A 24,554-nucleotide genomic window follows, 5' to 3' on the forward strand; every position below is an offset into this window, starting at 1 on the left:
CACTTGGAGAGGCGGGAATTAATCAAGGACAGTCAGCATGGTTTTGTTAAGGGGACTTCATGTCTGACCAATTTGATTGAATTTTTCGAAGAGGTGACCAGGTGTGTAGATGACGGCAATGCATTTGACGTAGTCTACTTGGACTTCAGCAAGGCTTTTGATAAGGTCCCGCATGGGAGACTGATAACGAAGGTAAGAGCCCATGTGATCCAAGGCAATTTGACAAATTGGATCCAGAATTGTCTGAGTGGCAGGGAGCAGAGGGTGATGGTTGAGGGGTTTTTTTGTGACTGGATGCCTGTGTCCGGTGGGGTTCCACAGGGATTGGTGTTGGGTCCCTTGCAATTTGTGGTGTATATAAATGATTTAGACTTAAATGTAGGAGGGTTGATCAGTAAGTTCGCGAATGACACGAAAATTGGTAAATAGTGAGGAGGATAGCCTTAGATTACAGGAGGATATAGATGGGCTTGTCAGATGGGCTGATCAGTGGCAAATGGAAGTTAATCTGGATAAGTGTGAGGTGATGCACTTGGGCTGGACAAACAAGGCATGGGAATACACGATGAATGGTAGGACCCTGGGAAGTACCGAGGATTAGAGGGACTATGGTGTACATGTCCAGCGGTCCCTTAAGGTAGCGGGACAGGTAGATAAGATGGTTAAGAATACATATGGGATACTTACCTTTATTAGCAGAGGCATAGAATATAAGAGCAGGGAGGTTATGCTGGAACAGTGCAAAACGCTGGTTAGGCCACAGCTAGAGTATTGCGTGCAGTTCTGGAATCCGCATTATAGGAAGGATGTGATTGCACTAGAGAGAGTGCAAAGGAGATTTACCAGGATGTTGCCTGGACTGGAGAGTTTTAGTTATGAGGAGAGATTGGATAGACTGGGGTTATTTTCCCTGGAGCAGAGGAGATTGAGGGGGGACATGATAGAGGTGTATAAAATTATGAGGATCATAGATCAGGTAGACAAGAAGGAACTTTTCCCCTTGGTGGCGGGATCAATAACCAGGGGCATAGATTTAAGATAAGGGGCAGGAGGTTTAGAGGGGATGTGAGGAAGAATTTTTTCACCCAGAGGGTGGTGGGTATCTGGAACTCACTGCCTGATGGGGTGGTAGAGGCAGAAACCCTCATAACATTTGAGAAGTATTTGGATGTGCATTTGTGATGCCATGGCATACAAGGCTATGGGCCTAGTGCTGGAAAATGGGATTAGAATAGTTAGGCACTTGTTTGATCAGTGCAGACATGATGGGCCAAAGAGCCTTTTTCTGTGCTGTAGACCTCTATGACTCTATGACTACATGAAAAATGAAATGGTTTTCTCAGATCGATGTGACTGATCCCATGCTCACTATTTTGATGAAGAAGAGTTTTCTCTGCTGTGCTAACCAACATTTATTATTAAAGTGAATGTGGTTGACTCTTAACTGCCGTCTGAAATGGTCTAGCAAGTCACTCAGTTCAAGGGCAATTAGGGATTGGCAACAAATGCTGGCTTTGCCAGTGTTACCTACATCCCATCAAAGAATAAAACAAAAGTGAAACATTAACTGTTTGCGGAATCTTGTGCACAAATTGGCTGCAGTGTTTCCTATACTAGAACAGTGACAACACTTCAAAAATATTCCATTGCTCGTAAAATGCTTTGGAGGAGGAGGCTTCACAAATATCCCCATCCTCAATGATCAAGGAGCCCAGCACATCAGTGCAAAAGATAAGGCTGACGCACTTGCAACAATCTTCAACCAGAAGTGCCAAGTGGATGATCCATCTCGGCCTCCTCCAGAGGTCCCCAGAATAGATGCCTGTCTTAAGCTAAAAACATAAAACTACTGCGGATGCTGGAAATCCAAAACAAAAACAGAATTACCTGGAAAAACTCAGCAGGTCTGGCAGCATCGGCGGAGAAGAAAAGAGGTGATGTTTCGAGTTGAAGGGTCGTGAGGACTCGAAACGTCAACTCTTTTCTTTTCCGCCGATGCTGCCAGACCTGTCTTAAGCTGTTTGATTCACCCCACATAATGTCAAGAAATGGCTGAAGGCACTAGAGACTGCAAAGGCTATGGGCCCTAACAATTTTCCGGCAATAGTATTGAAGGCTTCTGCTCCAGAACTTGCCGCGCCCCTGGCCAAGTTGTTCCAGTACAGCTACAACATTGGCATCTAAATGGCTATGTGGAAAATTGCCCAGGTATGTCCTGTACACCAAAAGCAGAACAAATCCAATCCTGTCAATTACCGCCCCATCAGTAGAAAGTAACATTCATGCCACACTCTTGCCAGGCAATGACCATCCCCAACAAGAGCGGATCTAACCACCTAAATATTCAATGGCATTACCATCGCTAAATCCCCCACTACCAACATCTTGGGGGTTACCATTGACTAGAAACTGAACTGGACCAACTACATAAATGCTGTGCTACAAAAGCAGATCAGAGGCTAGGAATTCTCCAGTGAGAACTCACCTCCTGACTCTCCAAAGCCTGTCCACCATCTACAAGGCACAAGGCAGGAGCGTGACGGAATACACTCCACTTGCTTGGATGAGTGTAACTCCACTAAAGAAGTTCAACACCACCCAGGAAAAGGCTGTTAACTCAATTGGTACCCTATTCACCACCTCCAACATCCATTCCCTCCACCACTGATGCACAGTGGCAGCAGTATGTACCATCTACAAGATGCACTGCAGCAACTCACCAAGGTATGATGAAAGCATAATAATTTTCATAGCATTTTTCTGGTTATTGTGAAATACGTTTATGGAGGTAATTATTTTTAGGACTGTCTGTGATTTAATTACATTTGGAGTCCATTAGACTGCAAGTTTGAAATCATCGAAAGAAGCTAGGTGCTTGACATGCTAATGAGCAAACATGGATGCTGGCTTAGCATGTGAGATGTGAAGGGAATTTGCATTTTTAGATAAATGAAGGGATACTTGGATTTCAAAGGGATCTTAGTCTTTATACAACTAGCCAGATAAGCAAGGCTAAGGAATGTGTTTATTTTTCCCAAAGGTTACTGCCAACATATAGATTGACAACATAAAAGTTTTTATGTTATGAAGAAGATACAGCTTCAAAGATATATGGAACAATAGAATTTACATATTAAAAAGAGAGAAACATATACAAAGGAGAGTGAAAGGTTATACGTCAGAAGGCCATGTAAGATCAAACAGGAGTGTGTGAAATAGCCTTAATGAAGCCTCCAGCATGTGTGCATAAGTCTGCTACACAACAAAACTGAAGTTGGGGAAATGCCATTTGAAATTCCACTGTCAAGTGGGTATTGTGTTAATTTGCTGGTTCTGTTTTAAATCTAAAATATATTTTGGACAGTTGCCTTAAAAGGTGTGTAACTGAGCATCAGGGTAATTAGGAATTTTAGAAGTTATTATAGTAGTACCTGATTGTAGTCTTATGTATGTGTTTACAATCTTGTATATTTTGTTAATAAATATTTTAATTTAATTTTAAAATCTCTAAAGGTCTTGGTGGACTTATTATTTCTGAATTCAGTGCGCACATCTCATAATAAATATAAATTGCAAAAATGTTGTGATAGCACAACCAAGGTGCGTTCCCTGGTGAATTTGGTCTGCCTGGCACACATCATCTGCCACATCATAACAAAGGCTCCTCCGAGAACACCTTCCAAACCCACGACCTCTACCACCTAGAATGCCAAGAGCAGCAGGCACATGGGAACATTACCACCTGCAAATTCCTCTCCAAGCCACACACCATCCTGGCTTGGAAATATGTTGCTGTTTCTTCATTGTCACTGGGCCAAATCCTGGAACTCTCTCTGTAACAGCACTGTGGGCATTCATACGCCACATAGAATGCAACGGTTCAAAGAGGCCACTCACCACCACCTTCTCAAGGGCAATTAAGGATGGGCAATAAATGCTGGCCTGGCCAGCGATTTCCATGTTCTGTGAAATAATTAAACAAACATCCTGAGGTGGTGAAAGTCTCTATATAAATGCAAATTCAGCTGCCAGGTAATGCTGCTTTCCTTCAATTTGAAGGGAATGAGAAACAAACAGATACTCATATCCCTCAACCCTTGCGCCATTTTCCTAAAGCTCTGGGGGTGGGGAGCTCTCTGAATGTTCGAGCGGGTTTATCCATTGATCTTTTGTATTTTTATATATTTGATTTGCCTCAGAGCAATGCAGCGATGAAGCTAGTTTCTTGGCCTGAATCTTGCATTCTGAGCGCCCGACCCGAACGCATGTAAAATAGCGCGGAAGGATGTCGGGCTTGTGATCTGACGTCATCGCGCACGCGTGCAATATTGAGGCCAGTGGGCGCGCGTGGGAATTGGAGTCGTGCCCACCGACAATTAAAGGGCCATTAAAGGTCATTAAAAAGCTTATTGACTCCGATTTTACGTTGCCCGTGCGATTTTCAGCTCATCGCTTGGGCACAACAGGTGGGCGGAATTCACGTTTTAATCATTTCCTCATCCAAGGGCGGGATGAAATTTCCATTGGGATATAAAATAAAAAGAAATATCTGGGGACAGCATTTTTATGAGGTATGCTTTCAGGTGCTCGATTGCGCTGCATGGACATTTTTTGCAGCATTTTTGTGCTTTCTTTTATTACTTGGAGGTCTGCAGCTCCCTGAGGCAGCTGTCTGCCTTCAGGGAGCTCAGTGGGAGTGCTCACTAGAACCCATGGCGATGTCAGCGCCCACCCTCTTCCCGCCCCCACCAGCACTGCTGAGCCTTTCTCACAGCGCGTTTCACGCTGGCTGGCCATTCATTGACAAGCCAGCGTGAAATCACGGTCGGGGGCCAATCGCGGTCGAGGGCCCGTTTCCCGTCTGCTTCCAGGCCTGTCGATCGCACATGCCAAAAAGCGCAAAATTCAGGCCTAAGTATGCAAGCACTTTATTTATGGAATTTTATACAATGCTTTAAAATGTCTACCCCCATGCTTCCAGCTCTTTCCGTGTCTCTGTTTATTTTGCTCTGAGTCAACACCCAGGCTTAACCAATCAAGCATAGTGAGCATCGATCAGTTACTAGACTCAAGTAAACAAACACAGAACAATTGAACCATTGCGCGACAACGTCCTTCGGCCACAGAGTGCATGAAATCTTCAGGCCCAATCTTAGTCTGTGTTGAGGAGGCCAAACTTAGCTAAAAGATCAGAATCACAGAGCTTCCAGCACAGAAGGAGGCTGTTTGGCCCAACGGAAGATATATCCAAAACAAACATAAAAATAAAAATACCTGGAAAAACTCAGCATGTCTGGCAGCATCTGCGGAGAGGAATACAGTTAATGTTTCGAGTCCGTATGACTCTTCAACAGAACTAAATAAAAATAGAAGAGAGGTGAAATATAAGCTGGTTTAAGGGGGGGTGGGACAAGTAGAGCTGGATAGAGGGCCAGTGATAGGTGGAGATAGCCAAAAGATGTCATAGACAAAAGGACAAAGAGGTGTTGAAGGTGGTGATATTATCCAAGGAATATGCTAATTAAGGGTAGAAAGTAGGACAAGCAAGGTACAGATATCCCTAGTGGGGGTGGGGTGAAGGAATTGAAATAGGCTAAAAGGTAGAGATAAAACAATGGATGGAAATACATTTAAAAATAATGGAAATAGGTGGGAAAAGAAAAATATATATAAATTATTGGAAAAAAAAGGGGGGATCAGAAAGGGGGTGGGGATGGAGGAGAGAGTTCATGATCTAAAATTGTTGAACTCAATATATCCAATATATTGGAAGATATATCCAATTGGTCCTACTCACCTCTGCTCTTCTTCCACTGCAAATTTTTCCTTTTTAATTATATATTAAATGTCCTTTTAAAAGTTACTGTTCAAATTGCTCCTGCTTCCCTTTCAGTTCATCCACTTCAGATTACAACAACTCGCTGTATTAGTAAAGCTTCACATCTCCTGCTTTTACCTCTCTTAAATTTAAGAGAAAGTTCCTCCTTATTTACTCTTTCAAAACCCTGCGCAATTTTGAGCACCGCTATCAAATCTCCTCCTTACCGTCTTTGCTGTAAGGAGAACAATCCCAGCTTCTCCACCCTCTCCACTTAACCGAAGCCCCTCATCCCTGGTGCCATTCTAATAAATCTTATCTGCACCCTCTCTACGGTTTGACATTCTTCCTAAAGAGTAGCTCCCAGAATTGGACACAATATTCCAGCTGAGATCTAACTAGTGATTTATAAAATGAGTTCGGAGCAGGGATCGACCACTTAGCCCTTCCATCCTGCTCCACCATTGAATAAGATCGTGGCTGATCTGACTGTAACCTCCCAACTACCCCCCAATAAACCTTCGCCCCCCACCTTGTTTAATCAGGGAATTTTCTTTCCTTTTTTATTCATTCATGGGGATGTGGGTCATTGGCGAGGCCAGCGTTTACTGCCCATCCCTAATTGCCCTCATTCAGAGAGCCTTTAAGAGTCAACCGCATGCTGTGGGTCTGGAGTCACATGTAGGCCAGACCCGGCAAGGATGGCAGATTCCCTGATGACAATCAGCAATGGTTTTGTGGTCATCATCAGACTTTTAATTCCAGGTTTTTATTAAATTAAACTTTCACCACCTGCTGTGGTGGATTCAAACCTGAGTCCCCGGAGCATTACGGTGAGTCTCTGGGTTACAAGCCCAGTGACAATACCACTACGCCACTGCCTCCCCCGTCTCCCCCCTCTCTTTTAAAATAACTTTAGCGTATGATTTCGGATGCACCACAGATAGTGAAAAATAACCTTTCCACAACCACAAGACATTACAATAACTCAACAACAAATCACTGAAGTTTACTACAGAGAGAAATCACATGGCTAATTGAGTCGATGTTGCCTCTTTGAGCGATCCTGACAATTTTCGCTATACTTTCGCTTCATTCTTTAAAAAAGTTCTGTCTGGGTCTCTTCCTGGGCCCAGCTTGTATTCCTTTGAGTACAAGATTGAGGGGGTGACCTGATCGGGGTGTTTAAAATGGTAAAATAATTCAAAAGGGCAAATATGGAGAAACAATTTCCTCAAGGGACACAAGGATAGGGGGAGGTCATTTAGCCCCTCAAGCCTGTTTCACCATTCGATGAAATCGTGGCTGATCTGCGACCCTAACTTCATCTACCCACTTTTGGCCCATATCCTTTAATACCTTTGGTTAGCAAAAATCTATCAATCTCGGTTTTAAAATTAACAATTGCTCTCGCATCAATTACCATTTCTGGCAGAGAGTTCGAAATGTCTATCACCCTCCACATGAAGGGATTAGGAGTTGCGGTCACTGGGCTAGCAATCCAGAGGCCCAGGTTGATCCTCTGGGGGCATGGGTTCAAATCCCACCACGGCAGCTGGTGGAATTTAAATTCAATTGATATGTCTGGAATTATAAGGCTAGTTTTAATAATGGTGACCATGACAATTATCATCGATTACTGTAAAACTGTAATGCCCTTCAGAAAAGGAATTCTGCCATCCTTGCCTGGTCTGGCCTACGTGTCAGGCCGCATGGATGTGGTTGACTCTTAACTGCCCTCTGAAATGGTCTAGCAAGCCACTCAGCTCAAGAGCAATTAGGGATGGGCAATAAATGGCCTCGCCAGTGACACCCACGTCCCAGAAAGAATTTTTTAAAATGAAGATGCTTTTCCTAATTTCACCCCTGAAACATCTGGCTCTAATTTGTGGACAATGTTCCCTAATCCTGGAGTCCCTAATCAACAGAAATAGTTTCTCCCAATCTCTTCCCCTCAATATCGTGAAAGCTTCTATCAAGTCACCCTTGATGCTTCCAAATTCCAGATAATACAACCTTTTTTGTGGAATCTCTTCTGGTATTTTAACCCTTTGGCGTCCAGGTGTCATTCTGGTAGATCGACACTGTACTCCTTCCAAGGCCAATATATCCTTCCTAACATGAGGTGCCCAGAACTGCTCACAGTATTGCAGGTGTGGTCTAACCAAGGCTTTGTGTAGCTGAAGCATGACTTCTACCCCCTTGTATTCTAGTCCTCTCAATATAAAAGCCAGCATCCCATTAGCCTTTTGACTGTTTCCTCTACCTATTGTTGACATTTTAATGATCTATGTACCTGAACCATGAAGTCTCTTTGGACCTCCACTGTTGCTAGCTTTCCACTATTTGCAAAGTACCCTGTTCTATCCCATTTAGGACCAAAGTGGATAACCCCACATTTTCTTACATCAATAATCACTTGCCAAATATTTGCCCATTTACTTCATCTGTCAATATCTCTTTGTCATCAGCAAATTTGTATATGTGGATTTCTATCACGTCATCTAATTCATTAATAGAATACAATGAATTGTTGAGGGCCCAACACAGATACTTGAGGGACACCATGGGCTGGATTTATAATCTTCCGTGATCTGTGCCCCACGCCTCGTCAGTGCCAGTGACTCTAGGTGATTTTGATATGTAAAAGCCCTAATTGGACTGGAGGTAAGTTTGGCACCCATTGGTGGCTCTGCATGGTGCCTGGAGGCGAAAGGTGGCTGTGTTTCTTTTAAACACAGCAAGCTGTTGTGATCTGGATTGTGCTGCCTGAAAGGGTGACGGATGTAGATCCATCAGTAACCTTCAAAATGAATTGGACAAAAAAATCGGAAGGGAAAATTTTGCGGGAATATGGGGAAAGAGCAGGGGGAGTGGTAATAACTGGACAGATCTCTCAAAGGGCCAGCACACATACAAAGGGCCAAATGGTAATGCACCACCCCCCCCAACCCCCCCACCCCCCCCACCCCCCCCACCCCCAACTACAAAAGAGTCAAGATTCGATTAAAACTCTACATTGCTCAAGAAACCCTTCATTCCATGGACTATAAACTACTTTGGTTGTAATCACTTTCAGAAATGTGTTCTGATGAAATGTTAACTCTGTTTATCTCTCTCGACAGATGCTGCCTGACCAGCTGAGCATCGCCAGCATTTTCTGCTTCTATTTTAGATTTCCAGCGCCCGCAGTATTTTGCTTTTGGTCTCTAATTGGCAGGGTGTGATTAGTGGGGCTGGATTTTCAATCACTCCTGGAGGGGGAGGTCGGGTTGGAAAACAGTACTTCCGGACAGCTGTGTTAATCTTCTGATGACCCCGGAACGTGCTGAAATTTTCAAAGGGAAGCCGGCAATCTATACGCCTCCAGTTAACTTGGTGTCAAGGCTGTTGAAGAGCTTGTCACCAGTTGGAGAGGCACAGAGTCAAATGCTAAAAGGTAAAACGGGAACAGTCTAGCAGGGAGCCATTATTTGCTGTTGCTGTTGATTTGAAGTCTTGGGGGACAAAAGGATAGTCAAGCTGAGGTACTCATGTGATGGAACAATGTTGCAATTGCTTGAACAGAGTGGATTGGGTACCTGATTAGTGAGCATTCGGGCTCTTGTATGCACCGTGAAGGTGGTGGCCCTCTGCTCTCCTGCCTACTCTGTTCCTCAAGGCACCAGTAAACCCTGCTCCTTGTCCTTCTAGACCACTACTACCTAGAAGGACAAGGGCAGCAGATACATGGGAGCTCCACCACCTGGAAGTTCCCCTCCAAGTCACTCACCATCCTGTCTTGGAAATATATCGCTGTTCCTTCACTGTCGCTGGGTCAAAATCTTGGAACACCTTTCCTAACAGCACTATGGGTGTGCCTACAGCACATGGACTGCAACTGATTGAACAGGTATTTTGCATCAGTTTTCACTATAGAGGATACAATTAACATCCCAGAGGCAGCTATAAACCAGGAAATGGAAGTGAGGATGGAAGTCAGGAAAATTACAAACACCAGAGAAGCGGTACTGAGTAAATTGTTGGAGCTGCGGGCTGACAAGAGCCCAGATTCTGATGGCTTCATCCTAGGGTCTTTAAAGAAGTGTTTAGTGAGATAGTTGATGCATTGGTTTTAATTTTACAAAACTCCCTAGAATTGGGGAAGGCCCCATTTGATTGGAAGATAGCAAATGTAACTTCATTATTCAAAAAGGGAGGGAGACAGAAAGTGGGAAACTACAGCTTAACATCTGTCGTAGGGAAAATGTTAGACGCTTTATTAAAGAAGTTATAGCAGGACACTTGGATAAGCTCAAGGTCATCAGGCAGAGTCAACATGGTCTTGTGAAAGGGAAATTGTGTTTAACCAACTTATTGGGGTTCTTTCAGGAAGTAACATATGCTGTGGACAAAGGGGAACTGGTCGGTGTACTATACTTAGATTTCCAGAAGGCATTTGATAAAGTGCAATGTCAAAGGTTATTGCGGAAAATAAAAGCTCATAATATAGGGGTTAACATATTGGCAAGGATTGAAGATTGGCTGGCTAACAGGAAGCAGAGAGTAGGCATAAATGGGTCTTTTTCAGGTTGGCAAGATGTAACGAGTGGTGTGCCACAGGAATCAGTGCTGGGACCTCAACTGTTTGCAATTGATATAAACGACTTGGATAAAGGAATGGATGGGATGGTTGGCAAATTTGCTGATGACACAAAGATAGGTAGGAAAGTAAGTTGTGAAGAGGACATAAGGAGGCTACAAAAAGATATAATAGGTTAAGTGGGTGGGCAAAGAACTGGCAAATGGAGTATAATGTGGGAAGGTGTGAAGTTGTCCATTTTGGCAGGAAGAATGAAAGAGAAGCATATTATCTAAATGGTGAAAGATTTCAAAGCTCTGAGGTGCAGAGGGATCCGGGTGTCCTAACGCATGAATCACAAAAGGCTAGTATGCAAATACAGCAAATAATTAGGAAATCTAATGAAATGTTATCATTTATTGCAAAGGGAATTGAATACAAAAGTAGGGAGGTTATGCTTCAGTGGGACAGGGCACTAATGAGACTGCATTTGGAGTACTGTGTACAGTATTGGTCACCTTATTTAAGGAAGGATGTAAATGCATTGGAAGCAGTTCAGAGAAGGTTTACCAGACTAATACCTGGAATGGATGGGTTGTTTTATGAGGAAAGGTTGGACAGGCTAGGCTTGTATCCTCTGGAGTTTAGAAAGGTAAGAGGCATCTTGATTGAAACATATAAGATCCTGAGGGGTCTTGACAGGGTGGACGTGGAGAGGATGTTTCCTCCTGTGGAAGAATCTAGAACTAGGGGTCACTGTTTAAAAATAAGGGGTCACCCATTTAAAACAGAGATGAGGTGAAATTTTTTCACTCAGATCATTGTGAATCTTTTGACCTTTCTTCCCGAAAAGGTGGTGAAAGCAGAATCTTTGAACATTTTTAAGGCAGAAGTCGATGGTTTCTTGGTAAGCAAGGGATAATAGGTTATCAGGGGTAGGTGGGATGCAGATTTCGGGTTATTATCAGGTCTGCCATGATCTTACTAAATAGTGGAGCAGGCTCGAGGGGCTGAATGGCCCATTCCTGCTCCTTATCCGTATATTTGTATGCAGCGGTTCAAGAAGGCAGCTCACCACCACATTTTCAAGGGTAATTAGGGATGGACAATAAATGCTGGCCCAGCCAGCAATGCCCACACAAATGAATTTTATAAAAATCCCAGTCATGGTTGCCGTATGTGTTTGAGAATCACCCTCCAGAGCTAGACCTGCCGACTATTTCCAGCTTTTTTTGTTTTTACTTCCATTTAGGTTACCCTACTCTCTAGCCCTACTCTCTGCTTCCCACTGCTCAGCCAATTTCCTAACCAGATCAATGATTTGTCTTCAGTTCCATGGGTGTGAATGATAACTAACTGATTTGTATATTTTTACCAAATAACATCCACAAAAGTTCCCTTACTACTTTCCACTAGTTTAGCCACCTCTTCAAAAATTTCAAATAGATTTTTCAGGCCTGACCTACCCTTTACAAAACCATGCTGGCTCTCTCTCCCTCTCTGATCAGCTGAGAGTTTTCAAGTTGCTTATTCACCTTAGCTTTAATTATAAACTCAAGCAATTTCCTGGCAAGAGGTGTTAGGCCAACTGGCCCATAATCCCTTGGCTCCCCTCTCTCACCTTTCTTACATAATGGAGTGACGTGCGTGATTTTCCAATCTCAAGGAACAAACATTTTCCTCTGGTGGAGAAAACAAGAGCAAGGATGTATAATCTTAAAATTAGACCCAGTTTGTTCAGGAGCGAAATCGGGAAGCATGTCTTCAAACAAAGGGTAGTGGAAACATGGAACCCTATCCACAAAAAAGCGATGGATACAGAGGAACAGTTGGTGATTTCCAAGGGATCAATAGGTTTTTGTTGGGTAAGAGTCTCGAAGTGAAGTAGAGCAAAGGCAGGTGAGTGGAGTCGGGTTGCAGATAAGCCACAAAGCAATTGACTGGTCGAGCAGGCCCGAGGGGCTGAATGGCCTCCTCCTGTTCCTGTGTTCCTTTCTGGTCACCCTGGTAACCAGAGCCCCAGGCCAAGTTCAGCCAGCAGCTGCCAGTGCTGAAAAGGAAGAGCTGTTTCCGAGACTCGGCTCCAACTGCTTTGCTTCGTGCCAGAAGTGAGTTCAGCAAACCCTTGGCTCAGGCCCAAAGAGCAGTGGACCAGGAGCCAGGAGAAACCTCACGGGAGACTGAGATAAATGATACTCATAGAGAGTTCAGGCCACATCAGCTCTGCGAGAGTTCAACAAATAGAAACAATTACTATCTCCCTTCATCTTGCATGATGGTCACTTTTGTCATTTAACCTCTCCTTCCTCCCACCCCATCACAGATCTTCTCTTCTGTTTCTTTACCCACCCCCCCGCCTCTCCACCTTCCCCTGCCTCTATTCTTGCTTTAAAACCTGCCAGGTCTCTAACTTTTACCAGTTCTGGCAAAAGGTCACCTACCTGAAACGCTAACTCTTGTTCCTGTCTCCACCGATGCTACCTGACCTGTTCAGTGTTTCCAGCATTTTCTGTTTACATTTCAGATTCCCAGCGCCCGCAGTATTTTTGTAAAATAAATACAGCCAAGTATCCATGGAAACACATTCCTGGAGCAACACAGTGTGGCCTTGAGGCTCTTTAATGGGTTCCACTGAGAACATCTCACCCAAACCACATGATGACCGCTTCCGACCTCCACTTAAGTGGCCAGTGGCCCCCAGTGAGCTTCCTCGTTCCCAGCCCCCCACTGAAAATGCTTGTGCATAAGGACGATAATGTCTATTCATAAGGGAGGCAGAACAGCAGGAATGAAAGCCCCAGAAAGAACGAGGGAGAGGAAAAACGGTCAAAAACACAGAAAACAGATGCACATGACAAAAATGAAATGGTTGAACTGACTCAGTGCAGTAACTTAAGGCTCTCAATGTACAGGAGGGAATGGGAGATGCCTGGACAGCCAAGCTTTCAGGCACATCAAATCGTCCTTTTCCTTTAAACAAAAGGCTGGGGGTGACCTCATAGAGGTCATGAAAATTATGACAGAGTTTGATAGAGTGGACTCAGAGGGAGTGTTTCCTCCTGTGAGGAAGAGGAATGCAAGAGGCCATCAATATGAGAGAGTCGCCAAGGAATCCAGTCGGGAATTCAGGAGAAAATTCTTTAACCAGAGAGCGGTGAGAAGGTGGAACTCGCAGCCACAGGAAGGAACAGTGTAGATGCATTTAAGGAGAAACTAGATAAGCATATAAGGGAAGACGGGAATAGAGGATTACGGTGAGAGATTTAGATGGTGAAAGACGAAGGGAGGAGGCGCGAGTGGAGCACAAACACCAACCTGGACTAGTTGGGCTGAATGGCCTGTTTCTGTGCCATATATCCTATGTAAAATCTATATCACATCAGAACAGAAAGTACAGCAAAGTCCCCACTAGAGTCACTCTGTACCTCTGCTACATATCTCACTAGAGTCACTCTGTACCTCTGCTACATATCTCACTAGAGTCACTCTGTACCTCTGCTACATATCTCACTGGAGTCACTCTGTACCTCTGCTACATATCTCACTGGAGTCACTCTGTACCTCTGCTACATATCTCACTGGAGTCACTCTGTACCTCTGCTACATATCTCACTGGAGTCACTCTGTACCTCTGCTACATATCTCACTGGAGTCACTCTGTACCTCTGCTACATATCTCACTGGAGTCACTCTGTACCTCTGCTACATATCTCACTGGAGTCATTCTGACTCCTCCACATAATCCCACGATGGTCACTCAGTATCCCTTATACAAATCCTACTAGCAGGACTCTGTATTCCCTGTACTTATCCCACTCAGCTCATTCTGTATATTCCACAAGAATCACTCAGTATCCCCGCTACATATCCCACTAGGGCTACACTATGTTTCCCCTACGTATCCCACTAAGGCCATTTAGAGCATTGTGTTTGGGCCAGATCTGGCTCTGTAGCTTCTCACAATGCTACACCCAGCTACACACTGACCACCAGGCTGATTTGGCGTTATGAAAGGCCAGTTTTACTGCATGAAAAATCATGGACTGTGCATATATTCATATTCACCGATATACGCCCCCACCCCACTACCGCAACCCCTGCATCACCGGAGTGGAAAACCCACCCCGTCAGTTTATTTTGACCTCACTGCGAGTTATTGACAGTGATTGGGACCTTACCTGGGAGGCAGGCGCACTGATACATCACACCTGTTTTCGGAAGGCATGTCCCTCCATTCTGACAGAATGACGGGAAGCAGGAGATGGAGGGGATCTCGCAGTTGGGGCCCGTGTAGGCAGGTGGGCAGGAGCACCTGTATGAGCCGGGCACGTTGATACAGGTGCCTCTGTTCTGACAGGGCCCTCCGCCACTGGAGCCGCATTCATCCACATCGATCTCACAGACCTGGCCCTCGAACCCCGGGTTGCACTGGCAGGTGAAGTGCCCCTTGGTGCTTGTGCATCTCCCGCCGTTGGTGCAGGGGTTGGCAGTGCACAGATCTGCCAGTTGGCATTGACGGCCTAAAGAGCAGGAGAAAAATGTCACAGCGACCTTGGGCCTATTTGAAACATTCACCCCATCCACCAAGAGCAAGAAAGAGAATCTAACCATCCCCCCCCCACCCTTGACATCCAATGACATTACCATCCCAGTATCCCCTACTATCAACATTCTAGGGGCTACCATTGACCAGAAGCTGAACTGGGCTAGCTACATGAATACCATGGCTACAAGAGCAGGTCAGAGGCTGCGAATTCTGCAGCGAGTAACTCACCCCCTGACTCCTCAATGCCTGCCCACCATCTACAAGTCAGGAGTGTGGAGGAATACTCTCCAGTTGCTTGGACGAGTGCAGCTCCCGCAACACCCAAGACACTCGACACTATCCAGAACAAAGCAGTCCGTGTGATTGGCACCTAACCCACTACCTTAAACATTCCCTCCCTCCACCACTGACAACACAGCGGCAGCACTGTGTGCCACCTACAAGATGCACTGGCAACTTGCCAAGGCTCCTTCGACAACACTGTCCAAAACTCCGCACCCTCTACCACCTCGAAGGACAAAGGGCAGCAAATGCATGGGAACACCACCACCTGCAAGTTCCCCTCCAAGCCACATACCGTCCGGACCTGGGAGCGTTTTCACTGCTTCTTCATCGCCACTGGGTCAGAATTCTCAGCCGCTGATGGCCCGGCCAACCTTCCAGGGAGGTTTTAACCCTGGCAACACCTGGAGAGAAGACCTCCCTCAGATGACCGTGCAGCACTTGCTGAAAGCAGTCGCCTCCATGCTGACTTTGCACCCAGGTCACGCCAAACCTCGCCCACGGACAGGGAGCTGGCACCACCTGGCGACATGCGTGGTGAGCCTGGTCACCTGACCTAGAGAGCCTCGCTGCTGATAAGGATCAGTCAGCACCCAGTAGAAATCAAGAAAACTTGAATTTACATAGCGCCTTTAACATAGTAAACCATCCCAAGGTGTTTCACAGGAGTGTTATCAAACAGAACTTGACATCGAGAAGATATTCGATCACTTGGCCAACAGCTTGCTCAAAGCCGTATGTTTTAAGGAGGCTCCTTCAAGGAGGAAAGAAAGAGGGGGAGAGGCTCAGGGTGGAAATCCCCAAACTTAGAGCTCGGGCAACTGAATGCACAGCCACCAATGGCGGAGTGATTAAAACTGGGGATGCTCGAGAGACCAGGATTAGTGGAGTGCAGATATCTCAAGGGGCTGGAGGAGTTGACAGAGATAGGGAGGGGTGAGGCCACGGGGTTGGGGGGAGAGGGATTTGAAAACAAGGAAGAGAATTTCACAATCAAGTGGTGCATCTCTCAGCGGCTGGCAACAATATGGAGGACAAAAGAGAGATCACCAACAGCTGGGAGTGTCTGCGCTCGTGGACAGACAGGGGGCCGTGAAACACAGGCCCAAGTCTCCCAGCACAATACTAGGGTGTACTTGTTCCCCCATCACTCACTCCTTTTAAAATATTCAAGTCCTTGGAGAGGATGCAGAAGGGGGTTTACCAGAATGAGATCTCAGGGACTAAAGTTACATGGAGAGACCGGAGAAGACAGGGGTCATTGGGCTGGGTTCAATGGAGGCTGTGGGGCCCTCAGTCCCTGCGTCACCTCTTTTTGGGAAGGCCTGCCCGAATTAAGTGTGACTCAGGCACTTGACGGGCCAGCAGCGGGCCTACACTGGGGTCAAGGAGGTCCTGTCTGCTGAGAGCTTCCAATCAGAGGCCAATAGCTCTTCTGTACACAGCAGCACCACTGGTAAGATGGCAGCTGCAGTCTTCTTGCCTTCCGGGGCCATGTCCTCTTTGCAGCCCACCATCAGCAGTGTATTTCCCAGGAATGTGTGATTAATGGTGGCGGGGGGCAGGGTGGGGGGGGGGGTTGCAGTCAAGATGCCCTTTTTCCTGTCCACTATCACACTCAGTGCAAATCTGGGTCAATTCCACTATGTGGGTCACATGTAGGCCAGTCCAGGTAGGGACAGCAGATTTCCTTCCCTGGAGGATGGGTTTTTAATGACAATCAATGATAGTTCCATAGTCACCATAACTGGGACTAGCTTTCAATTCCTCATTTATTAACTGAATTTAAATTCCACCAGCTGCCATGGTGGGATTTGAACCCATGTACCCAGGACATTAGCCTGAGCCTCTGGGTTACTAGCCCAGTGACTTTACCGCTACACCGCCATCTCATAGCTCCTGTGCTTTATTATTCCATAATGATTTATTTTCTCCAACTCCTATTTGGAAGGGGCTGATTCAGTGTCTCAGGTGCTGTTCACCTTCCATTACCTTAGTCAAATAGCCAACATTTGGTACACCAAGCTGATCGCCCTTGAAAGCAACATGGATGGATCTGATCCTGCCCCTCGACTCATGTGCAGACGCTTGGACTCCCCAATCGGAGGGTGGAGGGTGGGGGTTTGGCCACTGGATAATGATTGGGAGCAGGAGGGCGCCTTACCTGTCCAGCCGTGCAGGCACTTGCATCTGTAGCCGTTGTTGGCGAGCAGCTCGCACTTCCCTCCGTTGAGGCAAGGGTTTTTCAGGCAGGCACTGTTGAGGAACGTCTCGCACCATCTGCCCCCATAGCCTGGTGGACAGGAGCAGGAGGCGGCAACAGAGCCATTCCGCGTAACAGTCTCACAGGTGGCGCCATGCAAACATCGGGCGCTGGGGCAGGGGTCCAAGTGCTGGCAGCGGTCACCAACGTAGAGCGGCGCACAACTGGGGAGGAAGCAAGATTGTGATCAAAACGGAGCATGTCAGGCAAACGTCACTGTGACAGGGTGTGGATAACACTGGGGGCAAAGCACTGTGAACGGCAGAGGGCATCAGCCAGGGCTGGGAGGGAGGGAGGGGGGCAAAACTCTCACCTCTGTGTCTAAAGGTTATGTAGAAGCTGGGGCTGTTTCCCTTGGAGAAGAGAAGGTTGAGAGGAGATTTGGTAGAAGTATTCAAAATCACGAGGGGTCCGGAGAGAGTAGATAGAGAGGAACTGTTCCCAATGGTGGAAGGATCAAGAACCAGAGGGCACAGATTTAAGGTAATGGATGAAAGAATCAATGGTGACATGAGGAAAACCTTTTCTACGCAGCGAGCATTAGGGATCTGCAATGCACTGCCTGGCAGTGTGGTGGAGGCAGATTCAATCCTAGCATTCAAAAGGGAATTGGATCATTACCTGAATATGAAAAATTTGCAGGGCTATGGGGAAAAGGCAGGGCAGTGAATTGCTCCTTCAAAGGGCCAGTTCAGACATGACAGGCCATATGCTGTAACCATTCAGCAATTCTATGAAAAAATTTGAGTCCCATTCTAGAGACTTGAGCACACGAAACAAGGCTGACTCTCCAGTACTGAGGGAATGCTGCTCTGTCAGAGATGCCGTCTCTCATATGAGGCATTAAATTGAGGCTTTGTCTGCCCTCTCAGATGGATCTATGGGATCTATAGACAGCAGGTGGAGCTGTCCCCTGGGCCAATATTTACCCCTTGATATTACAGGCTACTACAGGTCAGAGGCTAATACAGGATAGGGGGTATTACTGTACAGAGCATTACAGGGCAGAGTGCTTCACAAGACAGAGTGCATTAACAGACATAATGCATTAGAAAATTTTACAGGACCGAATGTGTTATAGAAATAGAGAATTACTGGACAGAGGGTATTGAAGGAGAGTACAATTTGACTGGCCGAGGATATTACAGGTCAGGGAGTATTACAGAACAGAGAGTATTACAGGACAGAGGGTATTGTAACTGGCAGAACCATTGCAGGACTCAGGGCACTGTAACTGCCAAAGGGTATCACAGGACAAAGAGTGTTACAGGGCAGAGAGTATTACAGGACAGAAGGTATTACAGGACACAGGGCAATGTGACTGGTGGAGGATATTACAGGACAGAGGGTGTTACAGCATGGAGGGTATTACAGGACAGATGTTATTACAGGACACAGGGCAATGTGACTGGCAGAGGGTATTACAGGACACGGAGTGTTACAGGACAGAGAGTATTACAGGACAGAGGGTATTATAGGACTCAGGGCACTGTAACTGCCAAAGGGTATCACAGTACAAAGAGTGTTACAGGGCAGAGAGTATTACAGGATAGAAGGTATTACAGGACACAGGGCAATGTGACTGGCAGAGGGTATTACAGGACACTGAGTGTTACAGGACAGAGAGTATCACAGGACAGAGGGTATTACAGGACACAGGGCAATGTGACTGGCAGAGGGTATTACAGGACAATTTGATCAATCCAGCGGGCTGCTCTGACTCTCAGGTGTTATGTATTTATGAGCTTCCCATAAACATTGGAACCAGTTTCAAAGGAAATGTTGGACGTGATGATTTATGTCATACAGCCTACGGCACTGATCAACAGCCAAGATAAGGAACTGTTGGAAATGATCACTGGAACAGAGCCACTTACATTCTCCTTCACGCCACAGTGCATGGAAACAAACAGTCAAAGCCTTGGAGCAGAAACCATCTCCTTCCCTCCTCTCTCATCCTATCCTAACAGTGCTGATCCACTACTGCGGTGTGTTGACAATACCAGACCCCCTTTCCCCGTCCTTCACCCAGTTTTTCATCCATCTGGCCATTCTTGTGGGAGCCTGGTAGGCTATTCAACAACAGAAGGCATCACGCTACCCCAAGTTCAGTCCTTTTCCCACCCGAAGCCTGCGCAAACATTTTCCAATAGGATTATAGTATCATGCAGCCATTCGGCCTATCATGTCTGTGCTGGTTCGTTGAAAGAGTTTTCCAAATTAGTCACCGCCCCCATCCCCCACCCACACCATTCTTTCCCCAATGTCCTGTGAATGTTTCCACTTCGATATTTATCCAATTATTGCTGTCAACATGTAGGTCGGCAGGAAGCGATCTGGAGGCTTAGGAGCTTATGGTTCCCCACTGCTCTCTCCATAACAACACTTCAGCCAATCAGAGTTTACTTGCCGACCAATCAGCACTCCTGTAGTAAAAATTGCTGTGATTGTTTGAAATTTGATACTCTTGTGTTTGTCCTGATGAGTGCGAGACGAGAAGCTTTGGCAGCACGCCTCGCTTTTCAGCAACATTTAAGTTCTGTACGACCAAGCCACGGTCCAGTTGCTATCCCCCAGGGTCCTGACCTCCAGTTATTTTTTTTTCTCCCCCAATCCCAATCTCCAGCTGTCTTCCCCAGGATCCCGATCTCCTACGGTTTCCCTGGGATCCATTTCTCAGGATTGTGCTGGCAACGTTCATCCAGCCACTGCCAGGCCTGGTCTAAACTCCAACACAGGCCTAATTCTTGGAAAGACGTAGTCATAGAGTCATAGGGGCCTACAGCACAGAAAAAGACCCTTTGGACCATCGAGTCTGCGCCAGTCAAACAAGTACCTAACTATGCTAATCCCATTTTCCAGCGCTAGGCCCATGTCTGAAAAAAAAAGTTCAGCAAGCCCCTCAGGTTCCGAGTGTTTGGAAGTGTGAGAGGGAGGAGGAGGAGGAGGAACGTGGAATGCAGTTTTATACTGGATTGAAGACTCTGCCCGAGCCCTAGAATCCTGCTGACTCTCCAGTCCAAGGGAACCTCGATGATCATGCTCTTGTCCCACTTTGAGTTTCCCCAGTGGCTCCTTACCCTGGGATGTCGAACAATCCTAAATCCTGAAACTGAGACGGGGAGGGTCGCAAATGAACCTCCTGCTTGACCTCAGTACCTCAGGAAACCGTGTAAGGCTAGAGGTGTGAAGTAAGCAGTGTCCGTCTCTCTTTTCCGTTCTTCAGGAGAAGGAGGGGAGAGAAAGAAAAAGTAATGAAGGAACTTAGTCCCTTTCACAACCTCAGTCCGCCTCGGCGCGTTTGAAGTACTTTTGAAGTGTGGTTACTGTTGTAATGTAGGAAATGCAGCAGCCAATTTGCACACAGCAAACTCCCGCAGACAGCAATATAATAATAATCTCTATTTAGTGGTGTTGGTTGTGAGATAAATATTGACCAGGATGCCAGGAATAACTCCTCTGCCCTTCTTTGAAATAGTGCCATGCACCTGAAAGGGCAGATGGATCCTCAGTTTAGTGACTCATCCATAAGATGGTACCTCAGTATTGACCCTCTGACAGTGCAGCACTCCCTCAGTACTGACCCTCCAACAGTGCAGCACTTCCTCCATACCGTCCCTTCAACAGTACAGCACCCCCTCATTACTAATCCTCCAATAGTGCAGTACTTCCTCAGTCCTGCCTCTCCTACAGTGCAGCGCCCTCGCAGTACTGACCTGCCAAAAGTGTAGCACTCCCTCAGTACTGTCCCTCCAACAGTGCTGCACTCCTTCAGTACTGTCCCTCTAACAGTGCAGTATTTCCTCAGTACTGTCCTTCCAACAATGCAGCACTCCAACATGTTTTTCTTTATTCATTCACAGGATGTGGGCTTCACTGGCTGGGCCAGAATTTATTGCCCATCCCTGGTTGCCCTTGAAAAGGTAGTGCTGAGCTGCCTTCTTGAACTGCTGCAGTCCCCAGTGCTGTTAGGAAGGATGTTCCAGGATTTTGACCCAGCAACAGTGAAGAAACGGCGATATATTTTCAAATCAGGATGGTGAGTTACTTGGAAAGGAACTTCCAGGTGGTGGTGTTCCCATCTATCTGCTGCCCTTGTCCTTCTAGATGGTAGTGGTCCTGGGTTTGGAAGGTCCTGTCTAAGGAGCCTTGGTGAATTCCTGCAGTGCATCCTATGGATGGTACACACTGCATTGGTGGTGGAGGGAGTGAATGTTTATGGATGTGTTGCCAATCAAGTGGGCTGCTTTGTCCTGGACAATGTCAAGCTTCTTGAGTGATGTGAGAGCTGCACTCATCCAGGCAAGGGGAGAGTGCTCCATCACACTCCTGACTTGTGCCTTGTAGATGGTGAACAGGCTTTGGGGAGTCAGGAGGTGAGTTACTCATCGCAGGATTTCTAGCCTCTGACTTGCTCTTGTAGCCACAGTCTTTATATAGCTAGTCCATTTCAGTTTATGGTCAATGGTAACCCCCAGGATGTTGATAATGGGGTATTCAGTGATGGTAATGCCATTGAACATCAAGGGGCGATGGTTAGATTCTGTCTTGTTGGAGATGGTCATTGCCTGACACTTGTTAGTTGCCACTTGTCAGCCCAAGCTTGGATATTGTCCAGGTCTTGCTGCATTTGGACATGGACTGTTTCAGTATCTGAGGAGTCACGAATGGTGCTGAACATTGTGCAATCATCAGCGAACATCCCCACTTCTGACCTTATGATGGAAGGAAGGTCATTGACAAAGCAGCTGAAGATGGTTTGGCTGAGGACACTACCCTGAGGAACTCCTGCAGTGATGTCCTTGAGCTGAGGTGACTGACCTCCAACAACCACAACCGTCTTCCTTTGTACTAGGCATGACTCCAAGCACCAGAGAGTTTTTCCCCCTGATTCCCATTGATTCCAATACTTCGGTACTGCAATGGAAGTGAAAGCCTGGATTATGTGCTCAAGTGTCTGGGGTGCGACTTGAAGCAATGACCTTCCAAATCCACGGAGCCACAGCTGAAACCAAGATTTGCCTTCATGTTCCTTATATTTCTCCTGGGTTTGGGGCTCAGGTGCCGGGCTCCTGAACTGCTTAGCTCCCCGCGGACCCCGACTGTTCAAGAAGATTAGCGAAGAGCGGTCTCTTGGCTGGGGTAGCGCCAGGCTGCCCACTGCACCAGTGGGGCAGGAGAGGAGGAATAAATGATGGGGAGATAACTCCACCAGGCAAGGCTGTTCTCAGTGATCCCTCACTGCCTCCAGCATCTGAGGTCAGGTTCCAATGGACGGAATCGTGTGCTGCCCCCAGGAGCGGGAAGCAAGGCGGGAGGGGAGCGAGTTGGGGGGCGGTGGGGGTACCTGATTGAGCGGGAGACCGATGGCGGGGTGAACTCTTGCAATTAGGTTCGGGGAATTTTGAAGGTGCGTCTTTGAAAGGGGCGTCCGGATGTCAGGCACGTTCATTAAAGGGTCAGCTCGCTGGAATTCAGTTCCCTTCCCAATCAAGTTACCAGCGAGCGGGCAACACGGGCCTTCAGATTTTAGGGCTGCCTGTAGGTGGAGTGCAGCAGGCGAGGCTGTCAACTTGCCGGAGTTGACGTGAGTAGCCGCTGCTTTTTTTTCCTCTTTGGTGAGCATTGTTCAAGGAGGAGATGATTGGGTGGTGGCAGCCTCAGGGGCAATGGGGCAAGGAGACTAGCTGAGGGAGGGAGGGAGGGAGGGAGTCTGAGGCAGGGATAGAGCCAGGGAAGGGAGCCTGAGGATGCAGCGACTTGGGACAGAGGGAAGGGCCTTGCATGTTGGGTGTGGGGGTCCTGTGAATGGGTGGGGGAAGTGGGGCATGTTTCTGGACGGGGGGTGGCAGGAGAGGGATGGTCCTAAAAGGCGGGGTCGGTGCTATCAATGGTGGGGTCCTGGCGTTGAACTGAGGGCACTTGGCAGTGGGGGGCACAGCCACAGTGAGAGGGAAGAGCGGGCTGCATTAGCGTGGCGAGTTCAAGGTCATGGTCGGGTAGTAGATGGTCTCATGTGGGAGATCATGGATAATGGGATATGTTTGGCATGAGAGCGGTAGCGGGTGTAGCCTCAGAGGTGAGAGAAGACAAGTGGGGTGTGATGGTTACAGGCTCAAGGGTAAAGGGGGAGATTCAAGGTGACAGAGGGGAGAGGAACAGTTGTATTTGGTGGGTCAAGGGTGATGGGGGGTTGTTGGTGGGTGATGAGGGTGGATAGAGGGTGGTGGGGTGTATTTGGAAAGTAACTCATCATTTACTTAAGGCTCTTCTTCACAACACAGTTACTCTGTGCACTTGAAACCTTGAAGTGGGAGGACGGTGAGGGTCTTTTTGGGTGGTTGAAGTTAAAGGTGAGCCTAACTTGCTAACTAAAGGGTTATCCTAATCGACAATGAATTGCTAGCTAGCTTCAAGACAGAAAGCAGAGAGCGGGAGTACAGGGTAGTTTTTCAGAGTGGCAGAAGGTGGGAGGTGGTGTTCCAAAAGGATCAGTGCTGGGACCACAGCTGTTCACAATTTACATTAACCTTTTGAACTTTGGAATCAAAAACACAATTTCTAAATTTGCGGATGACACAAAATTTGGGGGTGGTAGTCAACACTGAGGATTGCAACAAATTACAGGAGGACATTAATGCACTTGCAGAATGGGCAAATAATTGGCAAATGAAGTTTAACACAGATAAATGTAAGGTAGGATAATGATAGCAAGATCAGAGAGGTCACTGACTACTTAGGAGGTGCAAGTCTAGGTGGGGTAGAGGAAAAAGGGGATCTTGGACAATAAATATACCAATCACCACACGTTAGCAAGGCCATTAAATAAAACAATTCAAGCACTTTGCTTTATTTCTAGTGAGATATAATTGAAAGGTAGGGAAATTATGCTAAACCCGTATTGAACCTTGGTTAGACCACACTAGGACCCGGGATTTTATGGAATCATGGGGACTCCACAGAGCTTCCAAAATGATTGGCATGACCCAGTTGTGGAAGTTTTGCTCCCATTTCCAACAGATCAAACTTTTGTCATTAGGGGAAAGAAGTCGGGGCATGATTCACACTTGAGGGAAACCAAAAC

The 24,554-nt window shown here is 46.7% G+C and overlaps 1 protein-coding gene across 1 annotated transcript in view; it reads right to left on the reverse strand.

The window, feature by feature from the left end:
- Positions 1-24,554, reverse strand: part of LOC144695527 (uncharacterized) — a 137,662-nt gene that overhangs the window by 90,530 nt on the left and 22,578 nt on the right. Inside the window, exons 3-4 of the mRNA XM_078566404.1 lie at positions 17,372-17,634; positions 14,558-14,899 (exon numbers count right to left, since the gene is read on the reverse strand). Coding sequence (XP_078422530.1) covers positions 14,558-14,899; positions 17,372-17,634 — 605 coding nt within the window. The remainder of the gene's footprint in view (positions 1-14,557; positions 14,900-17,371; positions 17,635-24,554) is intronic.

This window comes from Cetorhinus maximus, chromosome 21 (assembly GCF_964194155.1).
Source record: "Cetorhinus maximus chromosome 21, sCetMax3.hap1.1, whole genome shotgun sequence".
In the NCBI taxonomy this organism is placed as follows: domain Eukaryota; kingdom Metazoa; phylum Chordata; class Chondrichthyes; order Lamniformes; family Cetorhinidae; genus Cetorhinus; species Cetorhinus maximus.